This window comes from Pygoscelis adeliae, unplaced genomic scaffold (genome assembly GCF_000699105.1).
Source record: "Pygoscelis adeliae isolate BGI_AS28 unplaced genomic scaffold, ASM69910v1 Scaffold450, whole genome shotgun sequence".
Lineage (NCBI taxonomy): Eukaryota > Metazoa > Chordata > Aves > Sphenisciformes > Spheniscidae > Pygoscelis > Pygoscelis adeliae.
This window is the reverse complement of record NW_008823923.1, coordinates 340,905-362,121: the sequence shown is the minus strand read 5'-3', so window position 1 is coordinate 362,121 and position 21,217 is coordinate 340,905. Positions and strand designations below refer to the sequence as shown.

General features: G+C 37.6%; 1 protein-coding gene across 1 annotated transcript in view; it reads left to right on the top strand.

Annotated features, from left to right (window-relative positions):
- DPP10 (dipeptidyl-peptidase 10 (non-functional)) overlaps positions 1-21,217 on the top strand; it is a 240,836-nt gene that overhangs the window by 8,748 nt on the left and 210,871 nt on the right. Inside the window, exon 2 of the mRNA XM_009320704.1 lies at positions 1,279-1,374. Coding sequence (XP_009318979.1) covers positions 1,279-1,374 — 96 coding nt within the window. The remainder of the gene's footprint in view (positions 1-1,278; positions 1,375-21,217) is intronic.

The following is a 21,217-nucleotide window of genomic DNA, read 5'->3' as shown; positions in this document are numbered from 1 at the left end:
TAATTCTCTCAGGGCTTTAGCTTTCCTAACCTGATCCCTGGCTGCTTGGACAACTTCTCTGTATTCCTCCCAGGCTACCTGTCCTTGCTTCCACCCTCTGTAGGCTTCCTTTTTGTGTTTTTTTTGTCATCAGCTGTTTAATATCAGCAATCTGTAACGACAAAATCTGACTAACAAAAAGATCCTCTCATAGAGAAGTTGGATGCCCGACACATTGGAGGGAAAAGCTCGTAGAGCAGAGAAATACTGCAGTAATCTAATCTATGGCAAACCTGCCCAATAATGATAAAATGATTAAAAGACCTGACTGGGCATCTGGCTGGTTGATTGTGTAGGAAGTGCATAGGTGCATATTTTTGCTAGTGCAGAGGCAATGGATAACACAGCTTTTGGCAGCTGCTGTTCTCCTAAATAGCCTAAAGCAGTTAGGTGAAGTGCAGAGCTGCTATCAGTGAATATTCATTGGAAACTTTGTGTTTTGATAGCAAAACTTTTGCCTTAAGAGTACCTCTGATTTCACATGTTATTGTGACAGTTCAGTATTGAATCTCTGCTACTGATTATTTATTTAAGCTACATCACAAGAAAAGTAGAATTTAGCAGAGCTTCTTTTTTCTTTTCTGAAGCATGGAGATGGTTTTAGGAGCTGGCAACTTATTTTTTTGTTTTGAAAATCAGTGTTGGCTAATGTTCAGAAGCACAATATTCCTGGGTTCTATCATGTTTGGGAAAAACACGAGGCTGTTAGCCAAATGTTACGTTGTGCTTATCACTAGAGAGCAAGCACAGACTATAAAATGTGCATACAGAATTGTTTTTTTTTTTTACATTTTAATTTGTAGACTAGGTGAAATTGTTTGGTGGTTTTTTTTTTTTTTATTTTACTTGGTTTCCATCTGTAGAAGGTGATCAATATGGCCTACATCTTTTGGCTGTCAGGAAATTTTTGTATTGGTTTGTAATCAGACTTTTCTTGTGGTGTAAGGCTGTGGGAGAATGAGCTTTGCCACTACAGTCCCAGTGTAATAAATAGCCAAGCACTACATCCTTCAGTTGTCCTGTCTATAAGGTACCAGTGCTTTGTTTTCTGAAGCTTTACTGATGAAAAATGGAACGTTTTCTTGTAGTGAAAAAAAAACAAGAGCAAGGTATTGTTATTGATTTCGACAGGATCTTTGAACTATGTATTTTGGTTCTGTAATTCCAATATTTTGAAAACTACACTGAATATATTGTTTTTAATAACTACCTAAAATGATCCTGTTACGTTTATTTTAGATGAACTCGCAAATTCTTCAGAAACCAGATTGTCCTTGGAAGATCTCTTCAGAAAAGAGTTCATAGTTCATAATCCAGAAGCCAGATGGATTAATGGTAAGTGCATAATCTCTCGCATAATTTGAAACTAGGTAATAATTTTGAATATTGAGTGGTATCACTATCCAGGCACTGAGAAAGAATCAGTTAAAATTTCAAACTCTCTTGAAATTGGCCAGTGTCCGGGTTTTTCTTGTAGTTCTGGATCACGTCTGTTTCATTAATTTTTGAAGTAGCTTTCTAATTTTAAAGCTCTGTCTAGTAGAAACCCACTAAAATTTTCTGTTTATGCTACTCACTCAGTTGGAGGCAGTGATGTAGAATAGTTTTTAAGAACTGGATCTTGTTTATGGATTCACAAAAAGATCAATTCAGAAAATTGAATTATTCTATTAATATCTGAACTTTGGGATTTGAGAACTGGTTCTGACTCTTCACATCTGTAATGGATTCTTAAATATTTCAATATTCTTGTACAGCTCTTAGTCATTTTCTGATGTCTAAAAATTGTATTTAATGTTCTACTTTATTAAATGATTTATAAATGGTATGCAGATTCCCAAAGAATTATGCAGTTTTAATGTAAAAAAGAAAACAAATTAAAACTCTCTTTTTCAACTCATTGAACTCCTTTTCTCCTGATCACATGGATTGTTCCCATTCTTTCTGTTTGCAAGAAATGTACAAATAACACAGTAGCGACCATCTGTTTCGTGTCATTATAGTTGGATCTTTGTATTACTCCAGGTGTTATAATCAAAGGAATAACATTAGGCTTTGTGCAAAATAAAGTATTGTTAATGAGTGCTCTATGGAAGTTTGGAAGTCTGGTGACTGTGTATGTAAATTCAGAATAACTTTGCACAGGAAATAATGATTCAATTATATTAATCAATGTTGGTGTTCAGTAATAACTAGAACTGGTTTTCATTTGTAGGAAGCTATATGATTGAATTGAATTGTTGCTTTATGATCTATTCTAAAGAATGAAATTGGCTTAACAAGGGTAAGTGCATGTCAAAACAAAGGATAAAAAGGGAGAGAAGTATGGTCAGTCTTTTTTTCCAGGCCCAGCTCTGGTGTTGAGTTATTTGTTATCCAGTAGTTTAGGGGTAAGAGAGGGGAGGCTCAACTGAGTTTCCTGCCACTCCTTTTCCCCCAGCTACTCCAGTGACCATACAGTTGCTGAGATGCCCTTAGTTTCTTCTTTGGACAGGTTTCTGTCTGTGATCAGTGCCAAAAACTCTGCTAGTAGGCAAAGCCAGAACAATGCTATGGCCAAGAGGAACAGTTTCTTGTGTTCGGCAGAAAACTTTTCCAGTTAAGACTGGCTAATTAAACCCTAAAGCAGTTTTTGATGGATTTGTTGATATCTGTTAAATTCACAAAGCAATTGCTTTTGACCGCACCCTACTTGAAAAATACTGCTCCTAATTGTCAAATAAAGTTATTGCAGATCCAGTATTGTCAACTAAAGTGGTCACTGAAAGCAGGCAAGTACGCAATGGAAGAAGATCCTTATGCTAGTTCTATACATCACTCGTGCTACTCAAAAACTCCGTGAGGTTACTCATCTAAGAACACTAGTAGCCATTCATAACATGCACGTAATATTCTGTGCATGAAAATATTATTAATTTCAAAACCCAGGACAATAAAACCAAAGGGTTATGGATTGAGTTACGTTAAATATTGTTGATACTATGAAACATGTAGCTTATTGTATTTTTAAACTCTGTTCTACAGCCTGTGATAAGATAAAAGCTTCTTTTAAGAGTTTTCCAGGTATGGTAAAAAGAAACAGAATTTGGTGCTAAACACTTGCTTAGATACAGTTTTCTTTTGTGGTGTTCAAAATCCATCTTAAGAAACTCATGCGATGGATGATAATTTTACTAGTATCGTGAAAAACAGAGATTGTAAGCAATCTAGTCTAAAAGTGATGAGATTGTACAGTTATGAACTTTTCCATCTATTGAAAATAATATTAGAAATACTATTTAATAGAGAAAGGCCCTGTGTTTTATTAGCAGCACAGTCGTAATAATATCCAGTCTTTCTGCGGTAATGTTTTTCTCAGCCAATAGGAGAACTCCTAAGCTTGCAGTTACGTGTTTTCCTGTGTTTATTTGCCAAAGAAGTGATGAAGTCCAGTGGTACAAAATAAGGGAAAGAATGGACTTTTTTCTTATTAGAGTATGTGTGTGTATTGGAATAGAGGAAAAAGTTGGGATAATTAAGGGTTTTACTAATTGTTTAGTATTTGTGATAAACACAGAAAAATTATGTATAGATTTTTTTTTTTCATTTTCTTTGAAAATTTCCAGTATGGTCAATGAAATAAATATCTTAAACAATAAACAAAATGAGGAGGAGTCTTGCAAAAGCAGCGTTTCTGCTTCCTGCTTCTGTTTTTATTTTTAAGACTTAGGATAAGATTATATTTTCTTTCCTGGCATGGTAACATTACAGTGGTGGCATTATATGCATGGAGAATGAAATATATAACTTAATATTCAGCATTCATTACTGTGGAGCTGGAGGGGAGCATTTGGCACTTTCTTTGGATATTGGCAGGGTAAGTGCTTCTGGACTCTGTGCAGGAAGATTTTAGTGGAAAATAAGTAGGTACTTATTACTACTTTTTGCTCCTCTTGAGATAGAATAATTTGTATCCATCTGAAAGTTTTATCATCTTGACCTCCTGGGAAGGGATGGGAATAGAGGTTGAAAAAGTGATTACTGCTGTAAACAGTTTCTGCAGGGTTTAGAGCATATTTTGCAGAAAAATGTCTGATTTAAGTGTTTCAAGTGCTGGATGAATCATTGTGTTCTTAGGTAAGGTCTAGTATTTAACTGATGCCATTTAACGAAACTTTCCATGCTGATGTTTGAATTTCTCTAGCATTATCTTCCAAACACAATGTTATTTCTTCCCCGTTTGCAAGTTCCTCCACTACAAAAATCATCCCCACGTAGTTATTTGTAGTCTACTCTTTAATAAGAAGAGATCTTACATACAGAAGTTTTTACAGTCCATTTCCTTTTCTGCTTGAAACTGAGTCCACAATTTTACGTGCTTGCCACCAAAGTTAATAGTTATGCAAATGTTTAAACCTGCAGAGGAAATGTTGTTCCTTACCTGAGATAATCAGCGGTTGCCAAAGAAAATAAAAAGAAAAATTTTGAGCTAGTTTTAAAAGTGGCAAAATATATTCACATTTCATGTGATTTGAGGATGTACCTATGCAAGTATCTTTCAGATTTCTTCCTCCTTTTCCTTTTTTCTTATTTCTTTTGTTTTACTTCAAAGGCAAAATTTTTCAAACCTGACTTGGATTTTTGTCTCTTTTTGTAAGAATTTACAAAGGAAAGAGAAAGAAAACATGGATGATGGCTAGTATTTTTCTTGAAAATAGTAACTTAGTAGTTTACTAAGCTTTTTCAATTATAAATCTGATCGCTTCAACTGTATTTAAAAGGACATCGTGGAGAGCATACACAACCATCAATCAGTTCAATCCCTGTTATCTGAAAGAGCGTTTGATTTCAGAAAGCATTCCAGTTGCTTGGCATAGTTTTGAAGATGTTAAATGAGAGTTCCTCTTCCCTTAGCATTATTGACCTTCAGGTGTTCTAATAGGAAGTGAGAATTTAAAATGCTGCCAGTGAATAATAAAAGTACTTAAATCTGACAGCATGTTGCTACTGATAAGGGCTTCGCATTAGATGGCAAAACAGCTTGGTTTCCTTAAGTCGAAGTACAAAACTGCAATGTAGTTTAAAATATCCAGAGTAACTAAATTTAAGAAAGCACTGCAGTTAAACTTCCCCTATGCTTTTCCTTGCTGAAAAAACTCGTCAAGAGACTTTATGTATCTCATATTGCTTCTGTCTTGGATTCTCACCATTTTGCAACAAGGACCAGTGTCTGCTTCAGGTCAGGCATAGCATCTCATTTCATGACCACAGTTTGCTTTAGGAACATGTCTCCTGGGTGCTAGTACAGTACATTTAATGGGAGGTCACAATATGTGATGTATTAGGGCATAGTTCTGAAGTAGCTGTATCAGTGACAACAACAACTGTATCATCGCTCTATTAGCTGTTCATAAACCAATGTATGAATCACTGCTTATCTGCCAATATCAGCAGTCTGCAGCTGGATCTTTGAACCATACTGAAGCGTTTTTTCAGGATATTTTCTTAGTTTCTGTTAAGTTACTTAGAAATATGTATGCTGGCCTGTGAGAAATACTGAGGGCTCAAAAGGTTTGCAGTCTAATCCCTAGATCTTTGGTGGTGTACTTGCATCTCTTATTATCAGGGACTCTGGCTGTTAATGACAATAAAATTCTGAATCTTTGCCTTTATTCCTCCTGTGAATATGGAGTTCCTTGCATTTTTGCTGTTTAGATAATCTTTGCCAACCTTTCCTATATGTGATAGAGTTCATTGGCTCCTTGCTTGTATTCTGTCAGATGGGTATATAGTCAGCACAGTCATGATATTTTTCATATATCTGAATGAAAAGTGTCGGAGAAGGACCTGAAGTCTGAACGATGGCCTGCAGCAGGCTGTGCTCTGGCATCCTGTCTTGTGTTTTGCTGAGCTTTAGCACCCGAGTACATGCGTATGTGCTTTATGGAGCAGGGAGGGATGTAGGCATCTGCTTAAGGTAAAACTTCTGTAAGATGCTTTGCTGAAATCGTGAGTTGGTAAAATAAATATTTCTCTCTTTCTGTCTTGCCTGCCTCTGGAGCAGCTGTCTGTTCCTGTACTCAGTAACTCTTGCAACACTGTGTCACGGGAAGAGTGAAGGGTAACGTGTATGGCTGGGCAGCATCACATCTCTGCAGGCAAACACAGGCCTGATGTAAGAGCCTAGATTTTGGTGTAGTGAGGAAGAGGACTGGGGAGGTGGCAGGTGACAGTGTAGAGGGAAGGGTTTTCAGTGGCACTTTGAGGAGGGCAGTGATCTTCGGGAGGGCAAGAGATGATAGCAGAGATTCCCTCCTCCTGTAGGACCCCACACTTCAAAACAGACTCATCTCACAAGCAGGAGCCCTCTCTGTCTTTGAGAGGAGGACAGAAAATAAGGAAGTCGTGGGGAGTCAGAAGCAATAGGGGAAGGAAGACTTTGACCCTTGTGGCAAGGGAAAGAACCTGGAGGGGGTGAGGTGGCAACTTGTGTTTCAAGAAGGGTTTCCTGCCTCATGCAGAAGCTGCATTTTCTCCACATATCAACCTTCTCCCTGCCTTTAGCCCTTGTAAACTCCTGTGCCTTGTCAGACAGGAGCTGCTAATCCACTTTCTGTGCATCGAGCAGGCGGCTGCCAGGGCAGGCTGCCATGCCTGGCAAACTGCCATGCTGCCGCCTGCCAAACTGGCGGCTGCTGCCGGAGATGGGCGACCGCTGCCCTGTCCAGACCCCTGCAGAGGAACCGCAGCTCCCCTGCTAAAGCGTGTGTGGAGGGGAGGCAGACGCGGGGAGGCAGTTGATGCTCACATCCTCTGCTGCAGATGATACAGAAAACTCTAAAATAGTTGGGGGTAGATTTGTCCCTTGGTGTCATCCTGGCAAACACAGTTCTTTTCTTTGACTAATCAGGATGAGTATAAATGCACCATTTTGATGAGCGATTTCTGGAGAAAACATGTATTTGTACCTCTTCCTTTTGTCATAAACCCCTGTTTTTGAATGAGGCTTATCATTTGTCCAGCATAAAATCCCACATTGTGCCAGCAATCTCAGCAGGTATAACCTGTTTGGATTTAATTTCCAAAGCAAATAATAATTTTTCATACATATATGTTTTCAAGGCAAAGACTCTTCAATGCTTTTTTTTTTCTCCTTTTACAGTTTTAATGTGTTTCTTTGGAGATGATAATAAACCACTCTATCCCAAGTCAGAAATATTTTCACTGTGCCCTGAGAACAGTATCTAGGCAATAGATGTCTGGTTTTGTTTTAACTCAAGTTCTTGTATTTACTTGTTTTATTTTTGTTTTTATATTGTTTCCAGATTTCCTGTATTAGCTTCAGCAGAGGCATGGCTTTCATTTTCTGAGTAATATTTACTAGTTCTGATGTGGATATCTTTATTTAGTTTCACACTTCAATTTTATCAGCATGGAGGAAAAAAAGAATGGGTGATGCCTACCCTTTTGACACATCAGTGACACCAAGGGACTGGTTTATGGAGGAAATCCCTCTCCCCCTTCACATTTTGTTTTGCAAACATTTATTGTGTTCAGTAGAGTCTCTCTTTTTTTTTTTTTAAGGAAATATTAAACCACTTTTGCTTTACAGTTGAAGAGTCACTTCACTGCAATATTTTGTAGACTGTGTATTGAAGTTAGCATGGAAAGATATTAACCTGGCTGAAGTAGTATTGCTTCTTATAACATGTTTGGTTTCCTTAAAGAGCAAATGAGACAATGGCTTCCCATAGATTTATTTGTGGTTGTACCTAGCATCTTTCTCATGCTGTACACTGCCTTTATCACCTGGGGAATGAAATGTGTAGACAGTGGCCTTTGCTTGAGCTGGTGCTTTCCTTGAGTCTCTGTTGGCTTTTGTCTATCCTGAAAAATTAAGTAAAAAGTGAGTCTGGGAAACCTGGCATGAAGATGGTTGAAATTGCTTTAAAAACTGTGGATGATAAAAATGGAAGTGGTTTGGGAAGCACAGCACACAAATTCCACAGTACCACCTGTGCCAACTTTGTGCAGGAAACTATGGTTTAAAACATTTGGCACTTTTTAAAGGAAGCTTTTCCTGTGCACGAGGCAAATAGGAACTTTGTTTATCAGAGCTGAACATGTTGTGATGTTTGCCAATGGATATGGGTCAAGTGCAAGATATCAGTCCATCACTGAGCAATAAAAGAAGACAGATTCTGCTCCAGAAAGTTGCTGAGTTGGAATCAATAAACAGACAAATATCTCTATTAGAATTACATATCTATATATGTTGGTATTACTCTTGTAATTTATGATAGATATTATTAAGAGTGAAGTCTTATGTTGTTTTTTCTTACCTCTCCCCTAAATGAGATGAGAGCCTGAAGTGGCCAGGCTGGAATGCAGCCACTGTGCACAAGTGCATTTTCGGTGTAGCAGGAGCTGTGTTTGGCATTCAGATATTTAGGCTGTGATATGATGCATTAACGCTTTGTCAGGGACTTGTGCAGAAGTGGAGAGAGGTACGTACAGTGGTGCTCTTGCCAGCTCTGCATATAGCTTTCATTATTTATCTGAATCTATCTGTACAGAGCCTGAAGCTGGAAGCCAGGCCAGGGAATTGTTTTGTTGCCTGTGGTTCAGTGTGAAGTGTTTATTTCTGAAATGCAGCAGAGGGTGGTTGGACTTTGATTCCCGGTGCCGGGAAAAGCAGCATGTAAAATAAAAATAAAAAAAAAATCCCAATAGGGCTCCAATCTTTGGAGGCTTTTAGCTAAAAATCTTTCATAAAACTCTAGCAGTGGTATGAATTACACACCCAGTTTTTGCCAAGTCTGAAGAGTAAGTTTTGGAAAATTCCCAGAAAATTTGAAAAGATACATAGAGTGTCTCCAGGCTGGCTGAAGTTTCTCTCAGAAACTGCTAAAAAGGGGAATAAAAGTTTTGATTCATACCGTTCCACTGATTTATTAAAATAACTTGTTAAACAAAAGAGTTTAAACAATGTTGTTGCGAAATGGATTGAATGATTCAATTCTCTCATTAGGGAATTGAATGGAGGAATCTGGGGCTGTATTTGCGCTGATGCTGAAGACTTCCCTACAAGCCAGCTCTAGATGGGTAATTGGCCATTCAGGCTAAGGTTGTAGAGGTAACCACCCCTGGTACCAGGCACAACGTGCCTTGCTGTGTCCCTTGATGCAGGATTGTGGCTCCTCAAACAATGGCCAATCTTGGTTTAGGAAGAATTTTTATTTTCTCTTTTTTTTTAAAGTTCAGGTGCAGTAGCTCTTTGGTGTGGTTTTCTCCGAGTTTCTCATGTTACAAAATGAATTTATTCTTAAATATTGCATGTGAAGAGTGCACGTAAAGCAGAAGATAAATAATGTGAGGTGCATAAAGCTACAAAAGTTTTAATGTGAACAGGAAATAGAAACTGAACCAAATTATTTTATGCCGTATTGTAGGTAGGATTGCAAATAAAGCATGAAATAATTTGGATTGCAACTGTGCATGAGTGTAACACGCACCCTTAAAAACGATAGGGAAAATCCTATACTTTTTTCTGCATGGAAGTGGAGATTTCATCTCATTTCTATAGGGATTTATCAGAAAACAGATGGTCTTTTTCATGAATAATCATTATCACAAAGCAAATATTAATTTTCTTCCATGAAGCAGAGATGCTTTTGTGGTTCAGATTCAGAGACTTGTCCTTGTGAGTGGGTCTCACCTGTTTGGATGTTGTGGCTCTGCAGCTGTGGGACACTCACCAGGGTGGCAGCAGAGCTCTCCCCTGTGGGCAGGAGGCCAGGGCATTACCGTTCCTTTCATCCTCTGATTCTCCACCCTGAGGATGAGCAGTTGTATAGCCTATTGCTCAGAAAGGTGTTTTGTCCTCCTCATTAAAATTTGTTTCACCGGTCATAGAGTTTTTTCCTCAGTTATTTTTTCCTCTAGACTGTATGCAGTCTAGTTTTTAAATGATGTTACTTTGTGGCTGTTCTAACTGACCTTCCCTGCCTGACCACACTATATAGGATCTGCTGCATGCACTGTATTTCTTTCTGCTCCCGTATTATTGATGTCTCTAAGGTGCCACATGACTTGCTTGCTTAGAGGTAGATCTTGGATAATTTCCACTCAGATCAACTCTGTTAAGACCCATTGCTACATCGATACCGGTGCCAGTGTTAATGACTGTTAACAAGCATTAAATAGCACTATGTATTCAGGGCCATTAACTTGTGTCACCGTTGTATTTTGTAAATGACTTCTTGGTGCACCTCTTTAGAAATCTCCCTTCCTTCACCAATATTCTTGGTACACTAATACACCGTTGTATTAGATGTGACCTCTACGCTGTCTTGTAGCTCCCTTCTTCACTTGAGCATTACCATTAATGACTGCAAAATTTTTTTCCTGGGCATTTATTTTCTGATTGTTTGTTTTGGTTTGGTTTGGTTTTCCCCCCACTACTTCCTCCACAGAGTACCTGAAATTTATTTTCCTGAAGAGTCTTTATTTCTTGTAACAACTTACTTCTAGTTGTTTTCAGTAAGATGTAGACTGATTCCATGCTTGTTGAAATCTATGGGGATTGGACAAAATCCACAGATTGGGATATAAGTTACGAAAATGAAATCAAGTATTACAACTAGTGGGAGATCAAACTACCTTTTGCCACCTTTAGCCAAAAATACAGCTAATCATTGCAATCCTTCTTAAAATTTATGTCCCTATTGATTTTTGCCTTACTCCGCAACCCAAAGCATTAAGAATTTAACAAAGAGATCAATATACTTGCACTCTGCCTACGTAAATATTTTCTAAGTATCTGTTGTATAAGGTATTGTATTTTGAAAGAGGTTAGCAGAATGGTTTACATTTTCCAAGCAATATTTATAGATAGCAACCTAATGTTGAAGGGTTAAGTACAGTAATTCTGTATGTGAACCCCTAGGAAGGTGGACCAGACACTTAATAAATCCTAGCTCTCGCTGTTTGTTTGAAGCAAAAGCCTCCTGAGTGTAGTGCACATATTAAGGTTACTATTCCAGTTACCGTAGCAATGTCCGTGAAAGAGGGAGACCTTTTCTCAGTAACACGTTTTTGACTAAGAAAGCAGTCCTTAATATGAGCAAGTATAAACTGGATGTGCTACACCATTACTCTTAGGATGCTACCCTCTAGGACAAATATTTTTACTATGTGAGCAAACCTGAACAGTGGGTTGAGAGTTTTGGAATGATAACAGACAGTGGGTGCTATACAACAGATTTGTGAGTTCCCTCCGGAATGCCACGCTTTTTTCTGTTATACATGAAGACTTCAGAGATGTATGTGTTTATGCATCAGCAGGTTTATGTACATGCGAAGTGTATTCTTTTCATCCTGTGCCTCCTTGTTCTGTTTTCCCCACTGCCCCTGAGCAGAAGGGTACCTGCTGCCCAGCTGGAGCTGTAGTCCTTTCCCCATGGATTTGGTTTGTAGTGACCCATTAACTTTTCCTTTGGAAGCTGCTGTTTATACGTGCAGCTGGTTTTATGGTCCTTCTTATAGGCTCATTTAAGTCAGCTCTAATTTGCTCATCAACAACTTGATTCTCTTCAAAGGAGTGCTGCGTGGGAGGATATACCCTCAGTCATAGTTGCACGCAGCAGTGCTGATGGCCGATTCTGCCTTGTTCTCATTTATCTAAAACAATTCCTTTTAATTTTCTTCCATTTTCTTACTTATTTGTCTAAATAGACAGCCCTTTAACAAGTGCTCAGTTGTGTTTTGTGGCAGATTAGTAAGCTGTACAGTGTTTAAAGTAGTTATCTTTAAAACCCAAAGTTTTACATTTCTAATCCTTATGTTTTGTTGTCTGTTTGTTTTTTCCTTGAATTAAGAGGCAGTAAAAACAGGGCTTTGTATACCATTCTGGATTGCTTAAATGCTTACGTAATGGATCCATAAAAACTGCATTTTTTAAATATACATATATGTATCTATGGACATATATATGTTTATTACACCTTTAGTCCTTTTTTTTTTTCTTTGCTCTCTTTAGTTGATTCCATTGTGTATTCTCTGATTTTTCTTTTCCTGTTCAAATGGCAGATTTCAGAGACACTGACTCATATTTGCCATTCATTCATCCATTTCCCTGGTCTATTTTGCTTTCTGTGCCATGTGTTCTTTTTCTTAAATGTATGAACTGATCCTCTACCTCAGTGTGGCAAGGCAGTTCAGACACACAGAAATGGGTACCAGGCCAAGGTTATTCTTCATATGAAAATGTGGTTGGTACTTGAATAATTTTGCTTGTTATCTCTTTCAGTGTGATGCAAAAGGACTTTTGGTTTTAGTATGTTTGGGAAAGTGACTATATCTCTATATATATTTAGGTCACATATTTAGGTTTCTTTCAAGTGTCTATTCGGTGCATCAGTTCTGTTAAATTCTCCCAAGAAGTGTTTGTGTTGAGCAGGAGGAGATGGCACAAGTGTTACATGGTTTTGATCCAAACTGCATCCTGTTGCAATTTGGACCTATTCCTTTTAGGTACATCAGGATTAGAGGGGAAAGGCACTGGAGGAAGAAATCTACAGAGTAAAAGTATAAAACAAGTAACAACAAAAACATAATGAGAAAAAAGGAAAACAATGGGGTAAAGAGAAAGCAGAGGCAGAAATGAAGGGACAGTCCAATGGAGAGCACAGAGACCTGTTAGCGCTTCATCAGTGCGACAGGACATGTCTTTCCCATTAAGGACATCTCTTTATTCTGTAACTCCAGGCAGCTTCTGGGAAGACACGTGTAGGCAGTGAGAATTTCCACTTAATTGTAGTGTTTCTGATCTTTGAGAGGCAAGAGCTGGCCCTAGTGATGAGCAGGAGACGTAAGGCTGGTGCTAAAGGCACTCATGATGTATCACTCAGGTGGCCAGCCCCGAAACTGGACCAAAGCCATACTATCGGCCTAACCCTGCTGACACAGTGCCTCAGGAGCATCCGGTGGGGCGACCTGCCTGCCATTTCGTCTGGCCAAAAGTTGCGTGTTACAATTGTAGTTATGTCTTCATTTGGGGATGTGTGAAGTGCAGTGAGAACAAAAGTGCTATAAACTTTAAATTATTACATTTTTGACAGTCTGATTTAATTACATTTTTAATTTACTGTTGCAGAAATCAGATGTGGCCCCCATACTGTCTGTACGAGACTGTAGAGTTGAGATGAACCAGAGGCAACTTGGTATTTGCTTGTTTATCCAGTCTGACAAAGTTTCTAGGCAGTTTGTGCGCGGTATTTTCCAACTAGTAATCATCATAGCAACTATGTATCGCTTTGCCAAATCTGTAAACACAGATTGATTTTGATCCATTAATAACAAACCCATAGCCTCTCTAGTGAGATAATTAAATTCTGGGCACTTTGTTAAAATAAAATTGCTAAAACAGGGGACCAGGAGAAACAATCAGGTTTTTGACGGAACTTAGATATTGGTCTCCCATGCTGAGAGCGATTCAACTTCAGCCCAGTTTTTGCTGAGGTCTTCCATGCTATTTTTCTCCTCAGGGAAAAAGCAAATCTTTAGTTTTGAGAGGGTTTTTTATCCGTAGTTGAGAACTTACTTGATAAATGAAGACCATCTTATTTGACAAGTGCTTCAAAGGGAAATGTAGAGTGTACTTTCTGTATTTGCAGCCTATTTTAAGCATATGGCTGGCAAATTTTCTTCTGCATGTGGAATATTGATTTTTAAGTTCAGGTAAAGCTACTTGGAAGCCTAAAGTTTGCTGCAGGTCTGTGAATTGCAATTTGAAAGTAAAAATTGAAAGTACTTGAAGCTTTAAAAATGTGCCCATGAAAACCGAGGAGTTGAGAGTCCTCATTGTAAGTAATAGCAAAATAAACATCAAGCAGGTAAGTTAATCTATTTTATTGCAGGCACTACATGAGAATTAGTTGTAATAGCTTCAAAAGTATTTGAAGTTATTGACCCCATCCTAGAGAAGCCACCTCTAAAATAAGAAGGCAGCTTCTTTTCTTTTTCTTCTTAGACCTGGAGTTATGTCCTAAGTCTTGTCTGCCAGAATGGGTCTGTTAATTCTGTAACGATGATTCAGATATTTATGTATTTGTTGCCAGGATCTTGACTGAGACAGCTCATCTGTAAAGGTCACTAGGCAACTTTTCAGGTACTCCTGGCATGATTTAGATTCAAAGTGACAATTATGGTTGGCTGAAGATATTTTTGTCAGAAAAGTTTTCTGACAATTTCTTTTTTTAGTCTTCACTTGCAAGTTTTGTATGAAGCAGTGTTGCATAGAAGCTTTGTGAAAAAGGTGTAAATAGTTCACTTCAGCTTTCTCACATTTTGGATAATGTGATTTTTTTGTTTTGTTTAAATGTTGAAATCTTCTCTTTAGTATAATCATTTCATTTTGACATTTCTCTGTTATTCTAATGTATTTTATATTATTTGTGCACACTATTTTATTAACGAAAAAATGCTGTATTTTGGTATTATCAGAGTGAATAGTTCAATACTTAAAAACAAGTATTCCAATATATCCTATTTGAAATTCTGAGGAATCTTTTCTTTAAAAAAAAAAAAAAGATAACATTTTCAATTTATTCTAATTTGGAATAAAAATGCTTGCACTCTCCAATATTTTATTTTCTAGTCATCTCTATGGGCAATTAAGAGAAGGAGGCTCCAAGCCATATTCTCAATTACAGCCCCAAACCACGTTATAAATAACCCAAACTATGATGTCACGTTCCATGCATGGAAATCAATTGCAGAGTTAATATTATAACCTGCAGCATTTCCATTGATTTCTGATGGATTCCAGATGTATAGAGATATGGAAATGGGCTCCCGTTATGAGATGTTTCAAAGGTGGATGCTAGTTCTTTGCTTTCTGAGTAACTGCACATGTGATGAAATTTATGTAAGTTACGAATTTTTATCTTTTTTCCATTTTCATACCAGCGTTGTACCTTGTCCTCCTACAGGCAAGGACTCACTGTTTCAGCAAGTTAGTCCTTTCTTTTTTTAGCAATTTAAAATGATCATATAAAGTGTTACATAAATGTTCCTCTCTGTTTTAATACTCCGTTCTCTTTTCCAGCTATTTCTTGAGCTCCTATTGTGGTAAATTGTTGGTTGAAAACAATTTGGCCTCAAAACTCTATTTTTGAAGACCTTGATTAGCCCATGCATGTTACTATAATGGAAATAATAACAATAGTTCTACCGTATTATTCCAGTAGAAGTTATAAAGCTAAATTATATTTTTAACTACTTAGGTAATGTCTGAGGGCAAAGAGTATTGAAAAAGAGCTGAAAGTGAAGATGCACAGATTTTTTTACTTCAGGTACTGTCGTTGCGCCCTCCCCCCCATTTGGTATATAGTAGAAGTAGAGGCAGACAATATGACTTCCAGGGCTAAATGCTTTCTGTCTCATTACCATCTTCAGAGTGATCTTTTACTAATTTTAACCAAACATTTTTTTAGTATAGGATGTGTCTATCCTGAGTACTGCAACACACAGCCATTGATTGCCTCACCACTAGATTAAAATATACTCTGAATTAACAGTATCTTTTACTCTGTTCCTCGTTACGAAAATGAACAAGTCTGAGTGTTCAATAAATTGCATTCGTTTGTGTGACTGCTTGGTGCTTTTTTGGGTTAGGTAAGGCTAAACTCTGAGGAAATAAAATTACTTTTGAAATATAGTTTGTTTTTATCTGAGAGTAAGACTTCCCAGAGATGAGAGCAAGAAAACCGTATTAATGAATAGCTTGAGTCCTGGCTGGTTTGTGGGACTTTCTGAACACCATGTTGAAGACAGTCCCTTTGTTGAAAACCATGAAATTTCCTAATTGCCAACACTGGTAATGTGTTGAATGAAATGTTATTTTAGTACTTAGTAAGGCTATTTGTGGAGACTGACTTAGTATCCATCTTATTCTCTGCTTCCTGTTTTTGTTTAGTAAACATAGAAAGCTTCAGAGCAAAACTTATCAAACAATTTTATTCAATAACTTGAACTACGTACATTGATATGTCTGTAGCTACTCAGTGAATACCTGTTCTTTTAGTACCTAGTGCTGAACTTCAGTACATTATCATAATGAGATACATTTTTAAATTGTTATGGAGATTCAAAAAAGGATATATTTCAGTTTAAATGAAGTCAGAATATATGGATATTATTTTTGAATTAGAATTTCAAAAAGGCTTGGGAGTTTTTGTTATTTCTAGTAAATGTAATGCCTCTGCTGAATAACAGTTTATAATGTTTTATTTGTGGAATAGAAAAAAGAAATATTTGCATAATAACATAAAACTTGATTTGTCGGGAGTGCTGAACACCTGCAACTCACTATGTTGCTTTTATATATACTAATTTAAACATAAGACTTTGCAAAATAGCATTTGTTCTTTCTTAGGTATGAAAGAATTTAGGGAATTCCTTGTTTGGAAGTTGCCTGTGTGTTAGTCGATGTTTAGACAAGTGTGAAGAGCTCAGGGCTCAGGAAAAGCATTTGGCCTTCTACCAAATAAGGAACCTGATACCGAGAAACTATTTAACAGCCACCGACAGCGCTACTAAATGCGCAGTGCTGACCACAGGGAAACTCTGCTTTGATACGGCAGGCAAAGATGGTTTGTTGCATGCCTTTTCAGGAAGGTGTTTTGTTATGTTTTGTTGTGTTCTTTTTTTAAACAGTGTTGAAGCTTGTGCTGGAATAAGAACTGGGCTCTAATTTTTGTGGGGGTGGTTAGTCTTAATGAACAAATAGTGTCAGAAAAGAGAGATAGGCATCTATAAGACTAAGTCCTTTCCTTGAGAGTTGATCATGGCCTCCCTCTTCCCCACTCCTCAAGAAGGGATAAAGCTTACTGCTTTGTCAGAGTATTTACTGAATAAATGAAAAAAGTATGTATGAACTTGTTTATTATTTTAGAAATACCATCAGTTCACCGTCTTTATTAGGACACGAATAACTGCATGTTCATAGAATCATAGAATAGTTTGGGTTGGAAGGGACCTCTCAAGGTCATCTAGTCCAACCCCCCCCACCGTGGGCAGGGACATCTTCAACTAGGTCAGGTTGCTCAGAGCCCCCTCCAACCTGACCTGGAATGTTTCCAGGGATGGGGCATCCACCACCTCTCTGGGCAACCTGGGCCAGTGCTTCACCACCCTCAGTGTAAAAAATTTCTTCCTTCTATCTAGCCTAAATCTACCCTCTTTTAGTTTAAAGCCATTCCCCCTTGTCCTGTCGCAACAGGCCCTGCTACAAAGTCTGTCCCCAAATAGATAATCTACATATACCAAAACAGTTTGCTGGTGGACAAGATCATAACGATTCCTTGGAGAGTATTAAATAAGGGACTATAGACAGGAATCACCTGATTACATCTTTACCAGAACAGTAGTGAAAAGTTCTTTCAATAATGGGATTTTTTAAAAACATTTTACAATGACAATCTTTAATTATAAGGGTAATTGTTTTTACTGCATTTTGCAATGTATTTTTTTTAAACATAATGGCAACCTGATTTCCTGCATTCAGTCCTTCCAGTGAAGGAAAAATCTTTCCTAAGTGCATAATTTGAATTTAAATGAATGCAAACCTTTGTACTCAGCTTGCATAGCATGCGAGTGATAACTTAAGAAAAATACAGCTTTGTGACACACTGATTACTTCTGTAAAGATAGAAGTATATTCTCCCTTTGATGAGTGTGTCTAACTTCCATTAGTGTTAATGGGAGTTATGCATTTACGCTTTGAAGAGTCTACACTCCAATTAATTATAGCACTTTAAAGAAAATGTGAGATGTTATTGAAAGTAGAGATTCTTTAGCGTTGAAATGTTTTTTCTGAGTTTCTATCCTGTTCCCTCTTCTATGTGAATGCTTTGACATTGACTGACACATTGTCATGAAATCTTGTAAATACTAGTATCGTGTTTAGCTGAAATTACATTGTGACGTATCGATAGTTAAAGTCATCTCACATCTGGTTCTTAGATATCTAGCCTACCTCCTGTTGGTCTTGTTTTTCCCCTGTTTACCTTTAGCTGACAGCTGAATAACTGTTCCATTAAGTTATCAATTCCAAGGTTAACCTCAGATCAAGTTTTATCTGACTGAAGTTGAGATAGATGAGCGAGCTGTGTTCCTTCTGCCTTTCCTTAATTTTCCTGTTGTGAGCAGAAACCAATGAACATCAGAAAACAGATAAATTGTCCCCGAATCCTGTGCTTCAAATCTGATTGCAAACAGGAAACAGCACTCGAGAAAAGGCTGAATGGCTTTGAGGAAAACAAGGATGAGTTGTTGTTAGTAGTCACTCATATTGAAGGTGATGCAGATGCAATAAGTTCATCTGGAAACTAAAAGCAGTTAAGCAATTTACTCTTTAAACAGATAGGTAAATGTGGAAGATCAGCACAAAGTGAAAGAAGATGAATCAGTTTGACCAAAGAGACCTAATATTTCTTCCCAAAAGTAGTTTATGAATATTAGTCGCTCTTGCTTCTCCCTGATGTATGACTTTTAGAGCTGCCCAGGCATCTGACAAATCCACTGTAACATTGAAATTGCCCTGTGAACCACAGAGGTTATTTGGGGGTGGAGGAATAAAAATTGCATTCAAACCCTGACTCACAGATCTCAGACCTGAGTAAGATTGATAAGGACGTAACGATACTTTTCATGTTTATTCTTGTTCACCCACAATGTAAAATTTGCAGCTCAACTTTGCCACAAGCTGGAGTTGAGTCCTCAAAAGTCTTTTTTGCTCTTGGCCTGAGGGACTGTGTTGGTGGCAAATGCATCACCTAGAGTATCTGCCAGAAAGTGGGAGCAGGTTTATGGTATCTGCAAAGCAGAAGACTAACTGTTTAGTCCAAAATATAGAAATAGACAGAGGATGTACAAAGAGATGCAGACAAGAAAGTAGACTTTCTGCTAGGGTGAGAGAAAGGGAGAAAAGGCTTTGCTGGATAAGCCATAGCAACTTCAAATCAAACCACACCAAACCCACAAGTCTAAAATGTGCAAGAGAGTGGAAGGGCAAAAAGAAAAAAAAACACATACTTATCCTCAGCCTTTCATTTGGTGGAGAATGCACACTACCATTTCCTTTCTAGTGGTGGTAGTTGTTTGGATGCAGCTCCCATTGAGCAGAAAAACAGAATTTATGGACCCAGGCTACCCAGAGGTTGTCGGAATTCAGCTTATTTGACAGCTAGAAGAGAAGGCAGTCACTGCCTCCGCTGGTGTGAAAGGAGCAGAAGGAATGGCTATTACACATTCTAGAAGCCTCTAATAGCAGCCTCAGTGAAACACTGCACAGCTAAGGTTAGATGGGACAGATACTTCATGCTTTCCTGAAGTACGTGGAGCAAGAAAGTTGCCAGTCGCACAAGAGAGAGTGACTCGGTGCATAGTTTCCTCTCTGCTCTTCATGACCTGTTTGAATAAAGTAGCTACAGGCAGGTGAATGAGAAGTCAACAAAGACAGACTTGGGAATGAGGATTATGATACTGCCAGACTGCAAAGTCAGTTTTTGCTGCAAGGGCAAAATCCTCAGTCTGTTGAAATGCGATTGCAAGGAGCCACCAGAGTAATCTCCATGACTGACCAACCCCCTGGCCAAAACAGTTAGCAGGACTGAGGTTTTTCTTCGTTATATTATATGCCTAGAACCACAATATTTTGTGTGTCCTACTGTGTCTGTTATGTATTCTTACTTTATATTTAATGCTAAATTCTTCTACGATACCAGAGTTTTCTAAAGAGAGTTTAGGCTGAAATTATGGTGCTTCATTATTAAATTAATTCCACTTGTTTATTCTAACATTAAACGAGGACTACATTTTAGTATTAGATGTTTTGTCTTTTCCTGACACACTGAACTCCATTTATGGATGCTGTTTCTTCTTGTCTCCAGTTTCTTACTGTCCAGCACATGTATTTTCTGCATTTAGAGAGATGTCTTTTATTTTTATATTTGTGTACTGAGTTCCATGAGAGAATTATTTTCTCTTACTGGCTCAAGTCAGGCTATTACCTGACTACAGAGTTGATGATGAAAATCCTGACATCCTTCACCACAGCAGTGTGAATGTGCTGATATGATAGTTTAGTTTGAAAACATGTAATTATGATAATGGCAAAAGAGCAAGTCTTTATGGGGACTTAGATTTCCTTCCATAATGCAAACAAAAGACTCTCAAAATGTAAGTTCTGTTGTTTCATCTATTATAATAGACAATTAATCAAGACGCAGCGAGAAAACTATGCTGATAACAGTAAAAGCTGGCACGTATCTTTCTAATTTGTATTGCAACAAGTTGAGAGATGTAATCGCAACAGAGGAGGATGTTTAAATAAAATTTAGAGCTGTGGTATGAAATGACAAAGGGAAGAAACTGAGAGTTAAGGATGATGTTTTGTCTGATTTTAAAGCAGCTGTGAAATGGAAAAAGACCATCTCAGTGGCATGAGTTCTGCTGAAACAGATGAGCTGTCAGCCCTAACTACAAATTTCTGGCTTGGTATTTGGTTATGATATATCAATTGCACTAACAGGATATAGTTTGATCTGTGATTTTCTTGCTTTTATTGTTCTTCAGCACAATTGGAGAATGGATTAAAATGCTTTTATTTAAAATGGGAACAAGCTGGCAAAGCTTACCTGCATTGAGACTGATTTATTAATATACATATAATATATGAACTACTTTCTTATATACTTGTCTTTGTCTACAGATACTATGTTTAATTAAGCTTAAACCATTTTTGATTTTTGTATCAGAAACCAAGATTGCTGGTAATGGGTACATTAGAACTGTAACATAAACAAAAATAACTTTTTTTTCTTCTACAAAATCGACTGTTATACCTGAGTTGGGAGATAAGCCAGCCTTTTTTCCTGTGTGTGTAAGCTGAAAATTTCTCTTAAATGAAGAATGGAGCGTGAAGTAAATCTCTGTTTGGTTCTTCATTGAGTGCCATATGCTACTATAATCCCTAGTCTTTAAAGAGCACTTGGGTGTTACAACGCATATTTTCATTAAAAAAAAAAAAAAATTCTTCTGTGAAACAAAGTTTACGTGAACTAGTAAGTCATTACCTAGTAGTAGGCTGCAGTTCCTCCCTTTGCATCAGTGCAAAAAGATCTTTTTCCTTTCA